This window comes from Anopheles moucheti, chromosome 3, assembly GCF_943734755.1.
Source record: "Anopheles moucheti chromosome 3, idAnoMoucSN_F20_07, whole genome shotgun sequence".
Classification (NCBI taxonomy): Eukaryota; Metazoa; Arthropoda; class Insecta; order Diptera; family Culicidae; genus Anopheles; species Anopheles moucheti.
The window spans coordinates 24,755,023-24,776,099 of NC_069141.1; the positions used below are offsets into that span (position 1 = coordinate 24,755,023).

At 42.8% G+C, this 21,077-nt stretch overlaps 1 protein-coding gene across 1 annotated transcript in view; it reads left to right on the forward strand.

Moving 5' to 3' along the window:
• Window positions 1-17,659, forward strand: part of LOC128303705 (lachesin) — an 80,495-nt gene extending 62,836 nt beyond the window's left edge. Inside the window, exons 5-11 of the mRNA XM_053040753.1 lie at window positions 1,757-1,912; window positions 2,003-2,131; window positions 2,264-2,401; window positions 10,386-10,550; window positions 12,919-12,978; window positions 14,348-14,419; window positions 17,431-17,659. Of these exons, the coding sequence (XP_052896713.1) occupies window positions 1,757-1,912; window positions 2,003-2,131; window positions 2,264-2,401; window positions 10,386-10,550; window positions 12,919-12,978; window positions 14,348-14,419; window positions 17,431-17,600 (890 nt within the window). The 3' untranslated portion in view covers window positions 17,601-17,659. The remainder of the gene's footprint in view (window positions 1-1,756; window positions 1,913-2,002; window positions 2,132-2,263; window positions 2,402-10,385; window positions 10,551-12,918; window positions 12,979-14,347; window positions 14,420-17,430) is intronic.
• Window positions 17,660-21,077: the final 3,418 nt, after the last annotated feature.

The window sequence follows — 21,077 nt, forward strand, 5'->3', positions numbered from 1 at the left end:
CAATGGAGATGAACATGTTTGATCCAGCTGAAAATTGGCCAAATATTCGTATGAATTCTATTAGTGTTTTATATTTAGGACTCACTTTACAAAAAGAAATCCGGAAATCAGCTCCATTTTCCAATTCGCCAGAATCTACTACCCCTCTCTAGTTTCAAATTCAAGAATCAAAATTGAATTTTCAATTCATAGAAGTAAAAGAAACTCCGTAAAAAGCCTTTTTTTTCAGCTGAAAATTCATAATTAAACTTTCCTGGTAGTCAGCTTCAGGAGCAAAACACTCGTAAAACAGAAACAGTGGTAATGTTCGACAAATTGTTATTTTATAGGTAGCAAAGGTCTGAGCATTCCCTCTTCAAAAGCTTCAAAATTGCTTTATCCTTATGGTTGATGAATACGACGAAAAAGTTCGATTTCCAGAAGCTTCTTGTGCTATGAGGGGGTGGTTCCGAAGCACAGGATCAATTAGAGTCCAATCGTACATGATTGAGGTTCACAGGAAATTGATAAATCCTTCAAGATTTTGTTTTTTCCCAAGTACTGTTTTTTTTCGAGCACTTCACAGATGCCTACACATCTTCTGTTCCATTTACTCGAAAAGAGCAGTTCCGGAAAGTATTTCCTTATCGGAGTAGGCATGCATTTCCATGGCAACTGGATTCGGATGTACAAAATCACTATTTATTGATCCATCGCTACAGGCCACAAGCGAACAAAAGCGCTTAATGTTTTATTGCACAACATTTGCCTATCGACACTAATCGACTCGATATGTAAATTGAGTGCCAACAAAACGGGCACAGGGATTAGATAGCAATTTGCATTTTGACCACCCTGCATCAAGATAACAGCGATTGCGTGTTGTTTCTGCTTTTTGCTGCTCCCGGGTGTACCGAAACGCATAACAGAAAATTCAATTCATCAGCATCATGCGATTACGCGTTATCTGCCGCAAGCGTGCAGCATTTATCGCGTAAACATATCAACCGTGTCACCTTCACACGCGGCCTGGGCACACTGCTGCCAGAACCATCAACAAAACGGCGGCAAACATCATTCGGCAGACATCAAAACCCAAACGGTCATACGGTGGCGAAGGATTAGCCACTGCAGGATGTGCTGATCCGGGGGCGGTGTCACAGGTTTTCGCTCATACGATTATCACCACCGCCATAATACCGTGTCAAAGAGATGGAAATGGCGGGAGTAAAAGAGTACGGCGATGGTGATGGAAAAAAAACCCATCGCGGTACATTATGCACGCGCCATTATTGTACTTGCCATCGGTCAAACAAAATGGCCTGCGCGGAGGATGTAGCTTGCGATTAACGGTTAACGATTCATGTTTGTTTACTGTTCCGCGTGCCTAGGGGGGGGCAGAACCCGCGATGGAACGGGTGCGGATGTAGATAAAGGTTTGGGCATTGAGAGCGATCATTTTCCCACGGATGCATCAACATTCACACGGCCTTGGAAATGTTGCATTTCAATATTTTCATCACCCGATTAAGCTACGGCCGTCGGGCATTGTTTACGAGTAGCGCGATAATACGGCCGTGTGTTTTTTTGGTGTATTAATGTATCATCCCACAGCAGTCCATTGTGTTGCTTTGGTGGATACAATTGCCGGAAAAGTTATTTTCATATCAACTCATTAGGATTATTATAATTTTACTTTTGCTTTTTCAAAAAAGGTTTACCTGCCACTGTCTGACGTGCGAAGCATTAATAGATTATTTACATTATTGCATTTCAGTACCACCGGCAATCATTGAATCGATGACCAGCAACGACATGGTGGTGCGCGAGGGCACCAACGTAACGCTGAACTGCAAGGCGAAAGGATTCCCAGAACCATACGTAATGTGGCGACGAGAGGATGGAGACGAGATGGCCATCGGAGGCGAGAATGGTACGAAAGTTTAATTAAAATTTCGAGCGAACTTCGAAGCTCCAGGCGCAACTTCAATGTGGCGTGTTTGTATTTGCTTGATTTTTCCAGTAAATGTTGTTGATGGTGAAATTCTACACATCACCAAAGTCAGTAGACTTCATATGGCTGCGTACCTGTGCGTTGCATCGAATGGAGTACCGCCCTCGATCAGTAAACGAGTGCAGCTAAGGGTGCAATGTGAGTAGCCGAAATCTGTGTGTTGTTCAGTATGTTTACTTTATAAACCTTGATTTATGTCGATAAGATGTTACACGTCTCTTGAATACACCCTGACATGTGTTTTGTTTTCTTTTCCACAATTTACCCCAGTTCCGCCAATGCTCTCCATCCCGAACCAGCTGGAGGGCGCATACGTCGGACAGGATGTTGTGCTCGAATGCCACACGGAGGCGTACCCGGCATCAATCAATTACTGGACGACAGAGCGTGGTGATATGATAATTTCCGGTAAGCGACAATGACAACATCCCTTTTCCTGTTAACCTTTTCGTTGAACTCGGAATTAATTCACTTGCGGAAACCGACGTAGGCGTTGTGTCAACAGTGATGCACTTCACAATCAAATACACCCTGCTGTTTGTACTTCACGAGCATTAATGTCTCTGCTGAGATTTAGAAATTCTTTGGAATGCTTTCCATCACTGAAAGGCGCAGCAAGGAATATATCAATTACGCTCAGGCAAAATCTTCAGGGGTTTTCCAGCTCGCTTCATCGCTAGATCTGCCAAAAACATTGCGAACCATTCTCACGACCAAATGACACGATTTGTCCCACGCAGTGGACGTGATCTAGATGCTGCCAACTTTCACCATTTAACACTAATCAATGGGCAATCAATAAAACTTAACTTAATTCAGTAAATTAGTTACATGGTGGCGTAGATAAACGGGCGAGGGAAAATCAAATAGAGGAAAGAAAAACACAGCCACCGATCGCCGGTAGCCGGAAAAGTCGAAAAGATCAAACACACCGACAGTTTGCCTTTGCTGAGCAGGATAAAAACAAACACGAGCAGCATCCCAAAATGATCCTCGAGGCAACGACAACCTCCTACCGGTGGGTGAAAATGTTTCCTCGTGAATAAATAAAATCCAGCCCCCCCCCCAACCTCCCCAATAATGGTGGGAACGGATACACGGTCAAACACGCACACACACACTCGGAATCATCGTCTCTCCTATACGCCAGAGAGGGATAGGGATCTTAGCACAAAATGTGTGTCGTTTCCGATACGCAGAGATAGCATGCCCACGAGAAGGAAACCGGGAAGCTGGACGAGTGGTGCAGTGATGGGATCGATTCGGATGGCTTAAAAAGGAAGTCAAATCCAATCAGGAAGGACACCGAAATAAATTATCTACCCATGCGTTTGAAGTCCGAACTCTCCATTGCTGGCAGTGGTGGGAAACGGTGTGTCCTGTCGGGTAGTAACCTTTCCTTTTCCCAAGGAAAACTCTTTCCACCTTCAAACCGATCGCCACACACACAAACACACACACACCCAACATCACACCTCCATTAATTGAATTGAGACTAAGTGATAGGGATACTTGTCCGGAGTTTTTGGGGTGCTTTTTTCGTGTTAATTCCATTGCCACTGCCGGGACGATACGTGCTTCACACGGCGACTCTAAATGGTGTCGCTTTGCCCTGTCAAGTGGCATTAACAGCCAATTTTGTGGAAATTGAAGAGGTTCGATGGTGGCTGGCCGGTTTTCGACATGTCCATCGATGGGCATTCGTATGTTGGGGGTTTTATTTTGCGACCGTACAACATTGCTCGATTGATGCTATTGACTTTTCGTGTTTACGGTATGCGGACGCTGGGGCTTGGGCAAGATTAGGCCAAGTTGTTCTTACATTGAGGTCAATCAAACATATGTGTTAACGGTACATGGTCTTTATACGGCTTATTCGATTAATTCATTTAAAGCAATCCTTGATTTACACTGTCAAACAGGAATTGATAAAATAGACCTAAAAAAGGATATTTCTGAAGGTTTTCCTACTTCTTACGACTTGCGGTACTATATTTTTCACGAGAGCTTCCCTCAAAATGATAGAAGATATATTTTTTACTCAGCTTTGTACAAAAATTATAAAAAAAACTTAATATGAGTATCATCTTTCACAGTTTGCGTTGAATATTTTAAGATTCTTTATTTTACATTCCACACTTTTACACTTTCCAAGAATCATATACCAGCATCATGTCATATGTCAGTACAGAAATGTTTTAATTTCCGCATTTATTACTTTTCATGCTTTTCATCTCAAACGCTTCATTCAACGGGCAATGTCGATCTAAATGTTATCAGACATCAGCAATGTTTTATAATGCTACTTTGAACAATTGCTCCCGTCCACCCACATACACACAGAGAGAGAGAGAGAGAATGACATAGAGTGAGAGGTAGAGGAAATAATCGGCCCCTATCATGACATCCTGGGTGTGTGGCATTTCAACAGGAAATGAACCTATTTAGAGGGCCATTGAGGCGTATAAAGATACCACAGATATGCTAGCCAGCACCGCATCCCGGCCCCACGCTCGTCACACAATCAGGCGCTCGATAAAGAGATAAATCTCGATGATAACGGAGCGTAGCTTCACACATTACCCAGTTAACTGTCGGTATCTTTCATCTCACCCATCCCCGGGTTGGAACTGGCGCCGAACGGAAGGATACTCGCAGCGGCAGAGTCTGTTTCAATCTGCTGTCATTCGGCCATACGATAGCGTTGGTGTTCGGTGGTATTGCTGTGAAAATGAAGAGTTAGTTCGAGGAAGCTACACTCCCTTACCGGGAGCACAACGCAGACCGTCCCGTCCGAACGGATAGCCTTTTGTCCCACTGTGTACATCCTGTTAGTGGATCAGATAACCGCCAATAGATGGGTATCCTTTTGTACGCAACGCCACTGCAACGACGCCGTGATGGCAAAATGTTTTCTAATATATACTCACATGAACCGTGCGGTGGGTGGAAAATGCAGCAACCGGCAACGGGTCCTGGCGCTGAAAAAACATCATGTTGCATCCCTCCCACGTGCACGTTCCGGAAGAAATACCCTTTTCCATGGGGTGAACCATTTTCCGTCGCTGCAAAGCGCGCGTAGGATAAATACCTATTGACGCACACATAAACACGTGCTCGCGAAAAACGTCTCGTCCATACTGCCGCCGGTTTCTAATCACTTTCAACGGCAGCTGCTGTCGGTTGCAGTAAGAACAACACAGGGTATGAGATCCCTGTGCACTCGTGCACTGGCATGAAAAGGACCGAACGCAAGCGAGCCGCTGGTCCTGTAAAGCAATCGCTCCGGTTTGGTTCTTATTTTTTGTGCCACCGCTACTACGTAAGAACCGAGGACCGTGCGGGTTCGTGACTAAAGTCACCTTTTCCCCTCATAACATTGGCAAACACCGGGCATCCCGGGCTGTGAGAACCATGGAACCATGGGGCACGGTACAATGGAAAACGGAAATACAACCTTTTTGCCCGGAACGACAACCGGGAACGTGGACGAATCGAAAGCCATCCTACGATGTGAGAAATAAGTGACCGTTTCGCAGGATGGTTGAACGATTTTCTGCTTGATGCTTTTCAGCAGTCAGCAACGGGATGGCGACAAGAAAAAAAGCTCTCTGTTGAATACACCCATCACGGAAGCGATATTTCTGTACGGTGGGATGCTGTGGGCTATTGTAAAGCAGTAAAACTAACGAACTGCCAGCAATAGTGACAAGTGATTTTACGAACGAACACCGTTGTTAATCACATTGGAATTCTTCACAATCCGACACACATCGGAAACGATCAGATAGGTAGGATTTTTACTAGTTCTGCTGGCACATCATAGCCAACGGAATGTTCAATGAAGTATCAGCATTAGGCGACGGAAAGGAAATTCTGGGAACTAGATTGCCGAACGTTGTTTAGAGAAAAACTCGTAAGATATTACACAAGGCGAGTAAGATGAGTTTATTTATTGAGTAACATTCATCGAAGATCATTATTTATGGATAATGAACTTCCAGCTGTGAAATTGTGAAAAATAATAAGGAGAACAGTTTCATGAAATTAATTGCAGCAATAATTAGGAAAACTTTCATGAAAGATTTCAACTGGACATACACTTTCGACAACCGATATCGAGCAATGTAAAATGGGCTATGTAAATGAGAATAGTAAATGACAAACGAACAAACAGTAGCAAACAGAACGGTGCCAAGGGCATACACAGTTTCTTTTCCAAAAAGTTTCCGTAAAAAAAACTCCAAAAATCACACCCAGTATCTCAAGTGAGAATTTCTCACAGAAATACGCAGATGGCAACTTTTGCTTAACCGCTTAACTGTAAAACGCTTGTTTCAGTTGTGTGCACCTAATCTTAGCTGGTTTAAACGCGATGTAAACATGATTTGGTACTTATCGCAACTAAAATTTCGCTTAACCACACAGGCCGTTAGTTTTTTTCGAAACTGTGCAACATTTTTTGACAGTTCGTGAAAGTTACCGATGACGGAAAGTTGCTGTCATGTATTGTCACCTATAGATCGTCAACCATACTTATTGTACATTTTCTGTAGGGATACAAATATTATTTACAGTTCTAATCAAGGAATGAGTGTAAGGATTTTGTTTTCAGAATAATTCAGATAAAGCAACAAATTTTGATTGTTTTTAGAACATGAGTAATAAAAATAAATTTAACAAAACACAGATTAATCAAACTCATTTATGTATCTAAAAAGATGTCATGTAAAAAGATAAAGATAAATTGAAAAATAGTGACCAACACAGTTAATTTCGGAACTTTGTGCTTGATATTAAAACATTATTTATTGCAAATAGACTTAATTCTCTTCTACCGGAAACTGGATAGCGTTGCCAGCATAGTGCAACGCTTGCGGAGACTGCTATCAAATCTTAGCAATATATTTCACCAAAATAGTCTAATTACTGGGTTCATTTGTTACTGCCCAATGCGGATCCCGACACTCTTTTTGCTTCCGCTATACAATACTCATCCCGTGCCAGATAATCAAACGCTTGTTCGCAACTGGCTCATTATGGTTGCGGTTATGTTATGATAATGCGGCCGTAGCCCAAGTGGACAGGATCGATGGTATGCATATTAAATTACCCGCAACTGTCACCCTTTTAGCTACGCTGGATGCGCTTGCCGGCGTTTGTCCCCGCCGATCTGCATCTGTAGCACACGATCGGATGTGTAACTGGCTGGCCTATCGATGGACGGAACTCTTGCAAACAAAAAAAAAAGCGATACACCGGTGTGGCCTCCGAATAAGCTCCGAGCCCGCCTGCAGTAATCGGTCAATGGCCGTGGTTGGTAGTGGAAGCATTTCCGATCCGATGCGGTTTTACTGTTTCACATTTGCCTGTGTCGAGGGGCACACTACCTGTCGGTTCCTGGCGGTAGGGTTACACCCCTACCACCCCGGTTTTGAAGGTTTCGCTTTTTGGTGCGTAATGCTGCGATAAATTAATCCGCGCAACACAACCCACCCCGCTTTCCTTCCCCTAACCCCCCGGATGTTGTTGCCTTGCTTTGGGGCAAAACTCATCGAAACAGAATTATCTATGTTAACGTTTCATTCGCTATAATTAAATCAATTTAACGTCGGATGCTGGAAGGTCCACATTGGTCATGGTGAAACGTATCGGGACGCAATTCGGGGCGATCGAGTAAAACCGGAACACGTCCAGCTGGATGGTGGAAACACCGACAAGGACGATCTCAATTACGTCCGCCAACATGCCGTTCTGTTGGTGTGGGTGAGTGTGTGTGTGTGTGTGTGTGCTGTGTGTTGGCCATATCGGTTACGACTGGGTCGACCGGTCTAAACGCTGGTCTGGGCACCGAAAATCGACGATGTGCGACGAATCGATTCGATCGAAGCGAGGGAAAACGATACGTTGTCTCTACTTCGTTGCAGGTCGTTAGCGTGGTTTTGGGACGAGTGTGGGCATGGCTGTGGACCGGTTCCGCATTTTCCAATATCAACTCATTCGAATCTAAATTGCCCACCATAACTCAGGGCCGAGAACACATGTTTGTAGATCTACATTTTATCTACTCGTGTCGTCCGTACCTTCGAAGCAGGTTCGTTTTTATAAGAGCGATTCCAATATTCCTGCTGAGTGGTATTCAGATGCTAGCGGAGCGAAGAGATGGATAAAAATTCCCACACTCGCATACCAGGAAAGGGAATGGAAAACTAAAATCTGCTATCAATGGCAGGAGTTGCCAGAAGAAAAAAAAACGCAAGAACGTACAGCCTATCGATAGCCTTGGCATTGATATCCTTGAATCGAGCTCTGGAGAAAAGGCTGAGACAATACACGTACAGTGACGAACATCGGTTGAAATCGATTCGTTTGATGGTACCGGAAGCTTTCTTTGGTACCGTTCTCCCTTTGTGATACACCAATCGTGCGACAAACGCAACAAAGCCGTACCTGGTGAGGCAGACAAAAAGATTGCATCAATTTAGAGATTATTCCAGGAACGTTCATACTTGCCATGAATGTCTATTTCTGCGACGATTTAGCACACACACAACTCGTGCTCGTTACTGCTGGCTTAAAGCATCGCATAAAACGGAGTTGCTTTAAGATGGGGTTTCGATTGGAGAAAAAACGGTTCGTTTATTTTTGCGTTTGATTCTTGTTATCAAACTTAAAACGTTTTAGATTATAAAAAAAACATAGGCGTTTGTTAAATGCAATGAATAATTTCAAGTACATCACAAACCTATTCTCGATTAGCGTCACAATAGTTCGCACATACAGCGCGATTTACCTCACCGACAGTCAAGCATCATACGGTCAAACTTGAACCAAATTCAAATTCAAATCGGGTTTGAGTTTGTTCAACAGTGCTCATGTTGCATAATGCAGTATGAGATCTGGGAAAAACAATAAAAACATACCAGAAAAAGAACCGATCAACAGTACTCTCGCCCGTAACCGCACTCACTGTGACTGACACGTTGAGGGTTTTATTATGGCACTTGCTAATAAAACAATTAAATTAGTACGCCGCTCGCAAGTCATCGCACTTCACCGTGCACTTCACTTCCACACGTGGAACCACAGACCACAAAGCAATGGGGTACACTTTTCCATCAAACGTGCATATGTCACGGACAGAACAGAGTTTCATTGGTTGGTGTTGAAGCACGTTATGTTTTTAATGCAAATTAGTACATTTGGGGGAAGTAGACTGTAGAACCGTAAGTTGTATAATGGGACAAAATTACCTTAATTGACCTTTCAAATACAACAGATTTGAAGAGAAATTGTTCTAATCATCTAATGATTAATTCTTGTTTGAAGAGAGATCGTTTGATATGGTTAATTTCATCCAAATGATCCAGTTTGATGGAATTAACATGACGATGTTGTGTTGGTAAGTTGTTATGAGTGTAATACTAACTTTGTAATGTTCATTAAACACTGCATATTTCGGGAAACGATTATCTTTTTACGCTGATTATTTAGTACTGGGAAATTACAACGTACCAGAACAAATTCACGTAAATACTTAATACTACAGGGTTTTATTAGGGTTAGAGCAGCTGCGTTGTCATTGTGATGTCATGTGATGCGCATTATTGAGAATTGAATATTTTTCAGTGTTCTTTTTGGTTTTCAAAGAAACCTTTTTATGATAAATTTACCATTAAATTCCCATTGTAAAAATTCCGCTTAATTTGCGTAACTGTAAAACTCAATCAATAATGAGCACCACATATTGCTGTCATTCCGTGGAAATTCATTCGTTCATAGTTTGAATAAAAGGAACGGATTATCGCAACGTGTTTTCGCTGATAACTTAAACATTTCCTGGTTGTATGTATCACTTTTGAAATGTTCATTAAAGAACATGAAGTTTTGATTGTCTGTGTGTTAAATTAATTGGCAACTATCAGACAGTGCTGCTTACTAGCAAAGTGATTAATGGAGGCGCCTGGTACATTGTAGAAATTTAAATGTTACATAATGCGCAGTTCTGTGATATCATGTGTGATATATGTGAAATTATTCAGTTAGAAGTACAGCTGAAAGAAGTACTGGGGTAAAAAAATCGATATTTAGTAAAAGGTTATTTTAGTTATTTTATAGCTTTAAATGGAGGCGCCTGGTATTTTGTTAAATTTTTTGGAAATATCACATGCGTGGTCATGTTTGTTTACTGTAAAAAAAATGAACTGTATCATAAATAATTTTATTGCTATAGATGATAAAGGTGTGGCAAATAAAAATGCGTTAATGTAATAAACAAATACTTTCATTATTATCTTTTTGCAAAACGCGTGTTTTTTGCTACTTTCGACCTACAGCTTTTAGCTTTTTTCCGAACATTTTTCATCCAATACCATCCTCTTTTATTTTGCAGATACTTCCCGTACGGGCGATAAGTTCGAAACGATGTCCCGCAACACCGGCTACACGAAGTATATGAGTCTGAAGATTCGCAACGTCGGACCGGCGGATTTTGGGTCGTATCGATGCGTGGCGAAAAACTCATTAGGCGAAACCGACGGACTAATCAAATTGGACGGTAACTGAGCTTCCGGAGATCCGATATGATCCAATACCTTCTCCATTCCCTGCCACCACCACCCCTTCCCGCTGTGCTATTCAACTTTTTCTACCGTATCCCGGGGTTACCTTTAGGGCCGAAACAGACCGTGCTGTTGCGGGCTCCATTCCGGTACTCATGATGTGCAATGGTTTGTCGGTGAAAGTTTTGCAGCTCCGATGCAGTGCGTGTATCGATGCCGATCGATGTATGCTGTATGCCGCTACGCTTCACAACGCGGGCAGGAGTAAAAACGGCTAGACGGAAAGCGAAAAAAAACGTGCACAAGCTTTCAGCTCGTTGCCGCTATCCTATTATGGGCTAGCATGAACTGTATAAAACACAAAATTGAACCCAGTTCAATTCTTTGCATTCAGGAAGCCGTTCGGGGTTAAAAGCGGATAAGATACTCGATATTGAACGCTCCATGCTTCGTGGGATCGAGAATTGAACCCGTTTTTTTCCACTGCAGACCGTGGAAACCGTCCAAACATCACTAAAGCAGAACGCTAAGCTCGTGTACGATCGAGATATTGAACGATGGCGCTGACGCTGTCCGAAGCACAAAGGGAAACGGACCGTTAAAGTTGCACGACATAAACGATGGATAGTGGTTCGCATTTTACCGAACGGAACAAGGTGCGATGTTTTTCCTGCGTTCTTCACACGACAAAGGGTTGGCTAACGTTACGCACATGGTCGGTCATTATAATAGGGCCATGCAGTGTGTGAAAGAGAGCGAAAAGAAGCGAACGGGATAGGATAAACTTTTGATCCCGTTGCAGAGAGAGCCAGCGAGCAGCGCTAGGGAAAAAAATTGCTCTTCTGCCTACCATTGTTTCATTGCATAATTAGCGGATGTTGTGCATCGGAAAGGTTTTCCATCGATCGTGACGCGCGACTCGATACACAGTAACCTCGGGCGGTGATGTGATTTGCAACCAGAATGACTGCTTTCGATGAGCTGGCGGTCGGTACCTGCTAGCCCCGGAGTGCCGTATGTAATTGAGTTTTCTGAGCTAATGGAATTCCATCGTGCAAATCGGGACCGGAGGGTTAGGTCGTGTTGGGTGCGTGAATGGAAGTGATTTTCCACCGTTTTTTTTTCAGCCGACGGATTTACGTTTACGAGTGTCTGATCTGCCCACGATGGTGTGGATGGATTATAAATCCAATGCGTTGCGTATCTCCTACGGCTACCCCGCAGATCGTCCATGGTGCAGCTGTTGGAGAGCATTGCGTGAGCATCCGTTGATAGAAATGAAATGGCTTTATGTTGAATCGGACTTACGGAAAAAAAAACACAAGCTCGTTGGCCTCAGGCATGGTTACAATGTGCTGTGGTTTAACGATTTCGGTTTCCCATTTTCGAATGCAGTCCGAATTATTATCGGCTGAGTATGTACTGGAGTGCGGTTCGGTACGTTGAGGTTGTTGTTTTTATTTTCCAGGTGATTGGAAACAATATCATTTTATATCATTAATAAAGCGTTATATCAAGACATTCTTCATCAAACTTTCTTAAATATTTAACAGATAAACTTTCTAGTACTATCTTTTTAAAAATTAAATTTAGATCATTTTAAACACACTTGTATTTGATGAACTCATAAACCTTTTATTCTTACAAAAATTAAAACTGTTGTTGTTATTGACTGAAATTGGAAACAAACTGGTTTGTACATGAATGACAAAACTGTTTACGACACCTCACATCCAACTTAGGGCCAGCGTTGTCACAAACAACTTTTCATTTGACACCTTCACTTCCATGCCACCGGTGTTGGGATGGGAGTGCAAAACCAATTTACCGATATGCCCTGTTTGCCACACCCGGCATGCGACTCATCCCCATTGCACGTCAAACAAAGCCCAGCAGGTGAAGCCAATTGCTTGTGAAAATTAGAAACATCTATCAACACTCACCGCCGGCCAATACGGCCAACCGACGGTGATCAATCGACCGTGCCGGGAAGAAAAACATCATCATCCTCGTAACCACACAACCACTGCGCCGAAAGGTGTTCCTCCCGACCGGTCGATCCGAATGGTCACCGACAATGACGGTGGGGACAATACATTTTCAGTGGAAAACGATGAAAAACAGATCGTCACACGCACACCGGAATGTGGAAAGTAATACGCAAAAAAATAGTGTTACGCAACTGCTCAACTGATCTTGCTTACAACAACACATTTATTTGCCCGAACCGCTTCTCAACAAGCACAAAAATTTCGCCCCCTTTTTCCTATCCCCCTTTCCATTGTTTCGTCGCTTTCGTCACAAGCTAGACCACCGAACTAATGATGCCTTTCATTTGCTTTCGGTTTTTTAATTTATATGCAGAAATACCGGCCCCGACGACAATATTGACGACCGAATCACTTTATAACAATCGATCAAAAGGTAATTTAAATGTAAATTTTAAAATGTATTTTCATTTCATCCGAGCCTCGCATCCGAGAATGGCCGGTAAGTCCTGTGCAGGGTGCCACTGGCCGTGCACGTTGCCCCACGTTGCCTTCGATAAGAACGCCCCCGTCGTTGAGCGTATTCATGAGAGCGTATTCCTTCCATCGGCGCTGCCGTTAGTCGCCCTTTCGGGTTGTATTATTTGTGTATTTTTCTCTCGTCCTTGCTGGCCGAACCCGTGCTAGCACGACCACAAGTGGAATCCACGATGAGCACAGGCACAGCAGAATAAAGAATGAAGAGTGCTTTTCCTCATCATTACCTTCGTTTCGTGTCGCTACTTTTGCCCCCTGGTCTGGTGGAGGGTTTCGCAAACCACAGCCCGTCCTAGCGGTGATGAACCTTTTTCCGAGTTTCACTGTCAATGCACTTCACCACATCAATTTTCAATGCAGAATCACTTGGTATTGGGGCTGATCGGGGGTTTTTTTTATAACTATCCAAAAGTTATGTTTTTATAAGTTTTTTCGGAAATTCATAAACCAATTGTTCGGCTCACTACCTTAAAGCAGGGGCTTTAAAAGTACTCCTGAAGTTGATGGAAAACTTGTCGAACTAAACATGTATTAAAATATTCATATACGTCAATAGAAGTAATGAAGCTGGTCTAGCACTTCTCTCAATCGCGAGAGGAGTTTTTCCAAAAAAATATAAAAATAACCAAATATTAAGGATTATTTTTTACCAAATAACCAAATATTAGGGATTCGGATGGTTCCACTGTTTTTTCGATGGGACTGCAAGGGAGTAGGGATCTATTATGAGTAGCTTCCATATAGTCAAACATTACATTCTTACCTTCTTGGTCAATAACTGTAACTGTTATTTGTCAGAAACATCCGGAAGTTGTCAAAAGAAGAGGAATTTGTGTTCCATAATCACCATACAAGGCGATACACATTTATGTTATAGCAAATTTGATTTGCTTTTAGCGTTATAGCGTATTGATCATATTTTTTGTTAACATAAATCAGTTTACAAAAAATATGATCAATACGATCCTATCACAGTAATAGGCTTTAATATGACACTAGAGATCTTACATTTCTGCTGGAATACGTCGGTTATTTAACTTTAGTTTAAAAAAGCAATACAATGTTTCTTATACACCCAATAACAATAAACTTAAAAAGTTTTTAATTTTTGACGCTATTTAAAAATATGAAACATGGCTACATACGCAACGGTTTAAAAATATTCTACATTCATACTGAACTAACTAACTAATTAGTATTAATATAAAAATAATGAAACATTCTTTCTACATTATACTCATTGTCACTTGTTACATGTTATTTTCCAGGACGTAAGGCAAACAAAAAGCACGACCCAATGATGGTGGGTGACTACGGCGTCGAGGAATGGAAAGAGAACGGTGAGTGTGACACGTTTGGGAGTCATTTTGATCTTTCTGTCATTACTACATTGTGTTTTGTGTATGTGTGTTGATTTGCACACGGATTTTTGCTACATAACATTTCCATATTTTTATATCTAATCAAGGCACAGAACAACCATTGATTGTACATTTCACCATGCTGCGAAAAGAGGGGCGGTAAAACATGCAAACCATCGTTATCACTTAATCACGCTCCGTTATGCTGCCGAGCGTAACCGATGCATGTGCATCGAACCATCGTATCGACCCCACGCTCGGTTGTGGTTTGCTGACCGGTTTCTGTGTGCACATCATTTTGGTTCAAACGGTGTCGAACACCACCATGGTTCCATTTCAAAGCAGCCGTTTAAAAAATAGACACAAATAAACACTGCGGCATCTAAAATGCGTGTGCAAAAAAAAAGGAGCAACATAAAAACCCAACAATCGCTTGTCGGTTTGGGCTGCATGTTGCAGCCCGGCTCGGTTTTAGTCGCTGTGGTCATCGACAATCAATTTCTTTTCGATTACGGGTTATTGGTTGCTCCTGTTGCTAACCTTTTCTCCCCTCTACCTACCTCTGGCCCCCCGTCCGGCTTCCACTTAATACCACAAAATCAAATACCATTGCAATGGAAAGTTAACGCAGAGTGAAGCGTGTGCTAAAACACAGCAATTTCCATCATTCAGCGTACTGCGTACATTGGTCCCGAGGCTGGCAAATGAAATAAAAATAACGCGGTAGGGAAAACGCCAATTGATCCACAACGAAACGGTCACGTTTTTGGCAAACAGTCAATTTCCGTTGCGCAAAAAGAAAAACACAACTAGTTGCAAAACTAAAAATGCAGTTACTTGGATGGTAATGGCGTAATGGGTTTGCTGGACGCTGGTACACACCATCTGGTCGAATACAGTCATCCAGCAAGCACAAAACAAAACCGCACCAGAAATTTGAAATATCCCGTTGAAATTTACGAGTCAATTATCACTTCATTGTGAAAACACTAACACACCATGGCATGTTATCCTCACGGCAAACCCACAGGCATGTAGGGAATTCACCAGTATATAACTGCGTTGTCACAGTTGACCATTCATCGCTACCGGTTTTATTTATTATGCGAAGGAAGAGAAAAAGAGGTAAAAAAGTTAAAAACAATAAAAAAATAGTCGGATAAAACAATATTGAATACAATACGTGAGCAGAATGGAATACAAATAATGTTTCAGTGTGGTGTTTTAATGCTGAGAGACATTATGCTCGCAAAGCTTGTAGCTGCAAAACAATACGGCTTAAAATATCACTCATTTGTAATGGTGCATAATATTATGACAGTTTTCGATTGATTGATTGATTGCAAAAAAATCATAGAAGGCGTTGCACTAATCAGGAATCGTAAATGTACTTAAATCGTAGAAAATGTGTTCCAATTAGTGGCGTTATGGTTCTCCTTAGCGTATACAAACGTTTATATATAGATGAATGTCGTTTATAGAAAAACATTACATTATTTGAGTTTTCGATGAGAGTTTTTATATCTTTTGCAAATATAAGTTCGTCACATGTTATATAGTTAAAACAGCATAAAATAGTTTCTTTTGCACTGCTGATAAAGTCCGTGGGAAATCTTCTCCCAAGAACGTTGTGAAATGTTGCATCCAACCGGTACGGTTCGCCACGGCACAGCAGCAACATTTTAATTGATTTCCAAACACTTAAGCAATCGCCTCAATCATAAACACCTCCGATAGTGGATATAAATTAACCCGATAATCAGATTATCACCCTATCATAATTAATCTCCTTCTCCTGTGCGCCAGCTAGGCATTAGTTGGCTCCATCCGGCCGAAAACTATGACTATTCAATTATCCTCCGAAAACATAAAACACCAATTAAGCACAATGTAGCCACCGCCATCTATTGGACTAGAGTGCCCGAGTTCCAGCTGGCATATAATTGCAAATCATGCACCGATTTTCACCCTTAAAATGACGAGCCCCGAGTGGCGCGCAAAAGCCCCGTCCCGAGGTGCCAGTGCGGTTCAATAAATCTTTGTAAACTCATCCCGGTTCGGTTGTGTTTCGCAGCTTGTTAACAAATGACTACGGTTCGGCTGCGAAGGTGGAACCCAACTTGAATCAGAGAGAGAGAGAGACCGCAAAGCACACTCCAAAACGGAGGGCCCAGTGCGCCAAGGAGGGTTACACAAACAGGGTTGCGTGTAAAAGGGGATGGAAGAAGGCCGAGGCTCGCTAACTTCGACAGCCACAGGGTGCACATTATTTGTCCGACTGTCCCCGGAAGGTAATTAATTACAGCCGGGCTTCAGGATTCACCGGGCACCGACGCCGGGACCAATCCCATTTGACAGCTTTGACAGGGTTTAGGTTCGGGACTGCCTCGACGGTCACTGGGTCGATCGGCGAAGCGTGTCGTTGCTTAGATGGGATGGTTTTTTTTTATCGTTGCTTCCTTGAAGCGAACTTGATTCCCGGTTTGCTAGTCACTTCTCGTCTCGTACCGATTGGTAGCCATTCTCCTACGCAAGAAACGCACCACTTTCGCAAAGTACAATTAATTATGTTCGAGCGTGCCTCAATTATTCGCACATTTATCAATGCAGTGTACCGAGCGGGTTTTACGCGAGCAGCAGCTGCGCATCGATTACAGGCGATTCGAGCCTTCAACTTCAATTGGTGTATAAATAATTCCCCTTAGCAACACACATCAGTGTATTTGATTCCGCTCAAGTAATACCATCCAGCCATCCCTTTTGTGCGATGCTCGTCCAACCAAAAGCTACAGAGTTATCGCAACTGTAAGAGCAAATGCAAATGTGCAACACGGTCAGAATTAATTGCGGCCTAACGTGGCAACACGGTACCTGTTTGAGCACGTGCACAATTAACGAATTAAACCTCTGTCTAATCTACTACCAAACATTCGCGTTAATGTGGCAACGTTTTAACGCTTCCTTCCACCATGTTTTCTCGCTCGTTGCAGGACCTTCGATTCGACATCCTCCCGGGGCGTTTCACAATGGTGCAGCGACAACGTCACCCACCGCAGGACCGTGCATTCGAACGGCAGCAACCTACTGCTGTGTTCTCTTCCTGCTGCAGCTACTGTGCGCGCCCGGTTCCCACCACCATTACCATCGGCAGCCAAGATGAAAGTGAAACCACCATCCACAACTCCATCCGCGGCACGTTATTTAAGAAGTCATCGTCGTACGTGGAGCAGGAGCAAAGCAGGCTGCGCTTTTTCAGCACGAACAACTGGCCCAGCAAGCAAACAAACAGCTTGATCGAAAAAAGGTTCCGGCCGATTGGTGAATCGATGCACGGAACGAGTAAGCTCCGAACGAAGGTTGCGTAGTGGACATTTCAAGCAAAACGGCCACACCCCTTACAAAGGGTCACCTGTGTGGTAGAGATGTAGGTAATGGTAGATGTAAGTATAAGTACGTTTAACGGTATCCGAGGCAGGGCTTGCTTTGTGAGCCGTGTGCCTGTCACATTCGCGTACAGCCTGCATACGGAACGGTAGTGTTGATTATAACTATTTTAGTTAAATTTAAGCTTAAGTTAGCGGGTGCTGCAAAAGGATGTACGGTTATTAGCTGGGGAAAATATCGAAACGAAAGCATCATTGCATTGCAGCTACCTGTCCATAATGGCGCAGTTTAGTGTACATACATTATTGAAGCTTAAATTAATATGGTAGAAGATGAAAGATCTCCATAGCTTGGAGGGTTATGACGTTCGGTGGGTGAATATGATCGCGCAAAAGGATGTACAGTGCGTACGATGCAGTCGATGCAGACTGCAGCATAAAGTGCAATCGAATACAACAATCGCAAATTGACACGAAAGTATGATGGGAATTATTTCAAGTCCGGAGTGATACCGACCCAGTGGTTCGGAAGATTTACTTCGCTTATTGTTTTGTTAGTTTATCTTGATGAATTTTGTTTTATTGTATTATTTAGATGTTACGTGTGTTTATCATTTTAAAATTTGAAATTTCCGTAACTGAATATCCAAGGTTGAAATGGTTCAGGTATGGCCGAAAAATGATCCTATTGCTCATAAGTAGCTACCACGTTTGCCCCTCTGACAGAGCTTAAATATCGTTATGATCGTCGTTATTGTATCGGTTTATTTCGATACCATTCCACAGCTCTGCTTTCGTAAAGTTTTGAAGCTTTTAAGTTTTCTAAATTTAAGTACCTTTTTAATAAATCAGTGAACTGTTGTCCAACAAAGTTTTACCACCGTTCAGTGTCTGACACCTTCCCGCGATCGTGCAGCGCTGCTATTCAACCCAAGCCTTTTCGGTTGATGATTATTTGATTGATTTTACAGCCATTCAGGTCGTAATGGGTGACATTTACGAGCAAAGCTAACACAATGCTAGTGCGCCGTAATATTAAGTGTGGCAGAGTTCAATTGATACAGGCGTTGCAAACCAATTTCCTATTGACTTTCAAAATTGCAAAATGTGTCAATCGATTTGAGTTCGCGCGAAACTTGCGAGGATTCTTTGTGGTCGGGGTCGGGTTTGGTAGACCGTACGCAATGCATGGCGGTGCATACAATTGTAATGAGCTGTTGGCAATGGTTTTCGGGATGCAGTTGCACACCGTGCCCTATTTGCCTAGTTCTCTTCGAAACTACAGCCACGTCACGCATCCGTTCCTAATTGTTGCAATGCAATGAATAAATGTAAGTGATTGAAGCCAAAATTGAGCTATTGAAAACCTTTCACGGTGGTGCACGGTTGCGTACGAGCTACTCGAAAAACGTGCATCATTATACTGAAGTTCGATCCTTCATACTTAGATGTAAAAGCTCTCGGTTTATGCTCCATCGAGTGTAATCAAATTAAACTAACCTTTTGACGCTGCAATCATGTCACCGGCAATGCCAAGATGTTGCTGCAAGTGGTACCCCTTATACCGGACTCATTGCTGGATTAAACATCGTTTTCCACTCGCACTCGAGCAAAAATTAATTTCGTATGTCATTGCGGTGAGCAGGCGGGCACAAAATGATGGATGTTGTTCGAACCCACTCGACAGATTTTACGGTACGGGAGCGTTCGGTTCAATGGCGCAGGGTGAACGATGCCAAGATGATGGGGTAATTTTTAAGGAACACTCGATGCTCATCCGGCCAGTGACAGGAGGAAGCCAGGCGGGCAGGTGTATAATGCCAAACGACCAACGGTAATGATTGATCGCTTGAACTAACAAGGTACGGTATCGTTGAGCTTAGAGTGTAATGCGAAGCGAATGAGATACGATGAGCTTCTTCGTGACGTGTGGCCTTTTCTTGGAATCACCATTTCTGAGTGGGAAAATGAAATAAAAAAAAACCCCCAAAGTAATCAAAAAATTGCCACCCTCCACGGAGCTTCCCGCCGGATACAACCCCGATTTTCAATTGAAATCGCAGCCAAATCACGGAACTAATATTAGTGGAAAATCGATTCATGATGGTTGCTCGCTTCCTGTCGCTCTTCCGGTGCATTCGGGAGTGCGGGACGCTAATGTGGGTAGGATTCCGCTAAGACGAAGAAATGTACTTCACGGCAAGTGGTTCACCGAACAGGATATAGCAATTTAGCGCAGCATTTGGCGCATACCTGAGCAAGAAAACCACCAGGACGGATTAAGATGTGAATAAATGATTCGCTAAACCACCGTACCGGGGTTGTTGCGAATTCGCGAATTGCTCGTATCAAAACCGCCCTCACCCAGCCCGCCGTTCGCTCGCGTATGGAAATGTTCACAGATCAACAACCTTTGCCGACCGTCCATCATCCGCCCGGCGGATGCCTGGATGAGTCGCGAAACATGCCAATAATAATGATACGACATGAAGGAGAGCAAATAAACGAACACGAGCGGGAAAACCTTATGCTGGTGAATGAACAGTGTACTTGCCTTGTTGGTAGAAATACTCCGAAAAAAAAGTAACAACCCTCCAGAATCGGAGGAGGAAAATGAGAATACCAGACTTCAGGAAATGCTTCAAATGAAAACCAAATTATTTTCCTGCCCGCACGTACTCGTACGCTTCCTGCTCTGCTTCGTCGATTTGGTCGATTTCACATTCGCCTACAAACTTGCTGCTGTAACTTCCGTGGATTGGTCTTTTCTTGTTGAGGTTACGTTTTTGGCAAGTGGAGGAATGTATGCGGCTAAGAAATCGGTCGAAATCTTATGCGCACAGCGGGAATCCGGAACTGGTACTGTGTCTTTGGTTTTGGAATTGCGCATTTCAAATATTGATGAATTTCACGGCAAAGTACCCACCGCCCAAGGGGTACGGCATTAGGATGTCGTTCTCATAAGGATTCCCTCTGATTCGCTTTTCCCGGGGCTGACTGTTATTATTGGCAATGACGGTGAAAATGTCAACCCACTCGAACAGGATCAGCAGGAATAGCAGGGTCGAAATCTCAGTTCACATTTTCGTGTTCGTGACAGCACGAAAGCTATTGGGTATATTGAAAAAGCTTTCTTTCTCTGCTTCTTGTGAAGTGATAACATTCAATAAATCTATCAAAAACATTTAAAAAATGTTTCCATGTTCAAAGCAGAAAGATCTTAATATTAATTGATTATTTTTGTACAACTCTTC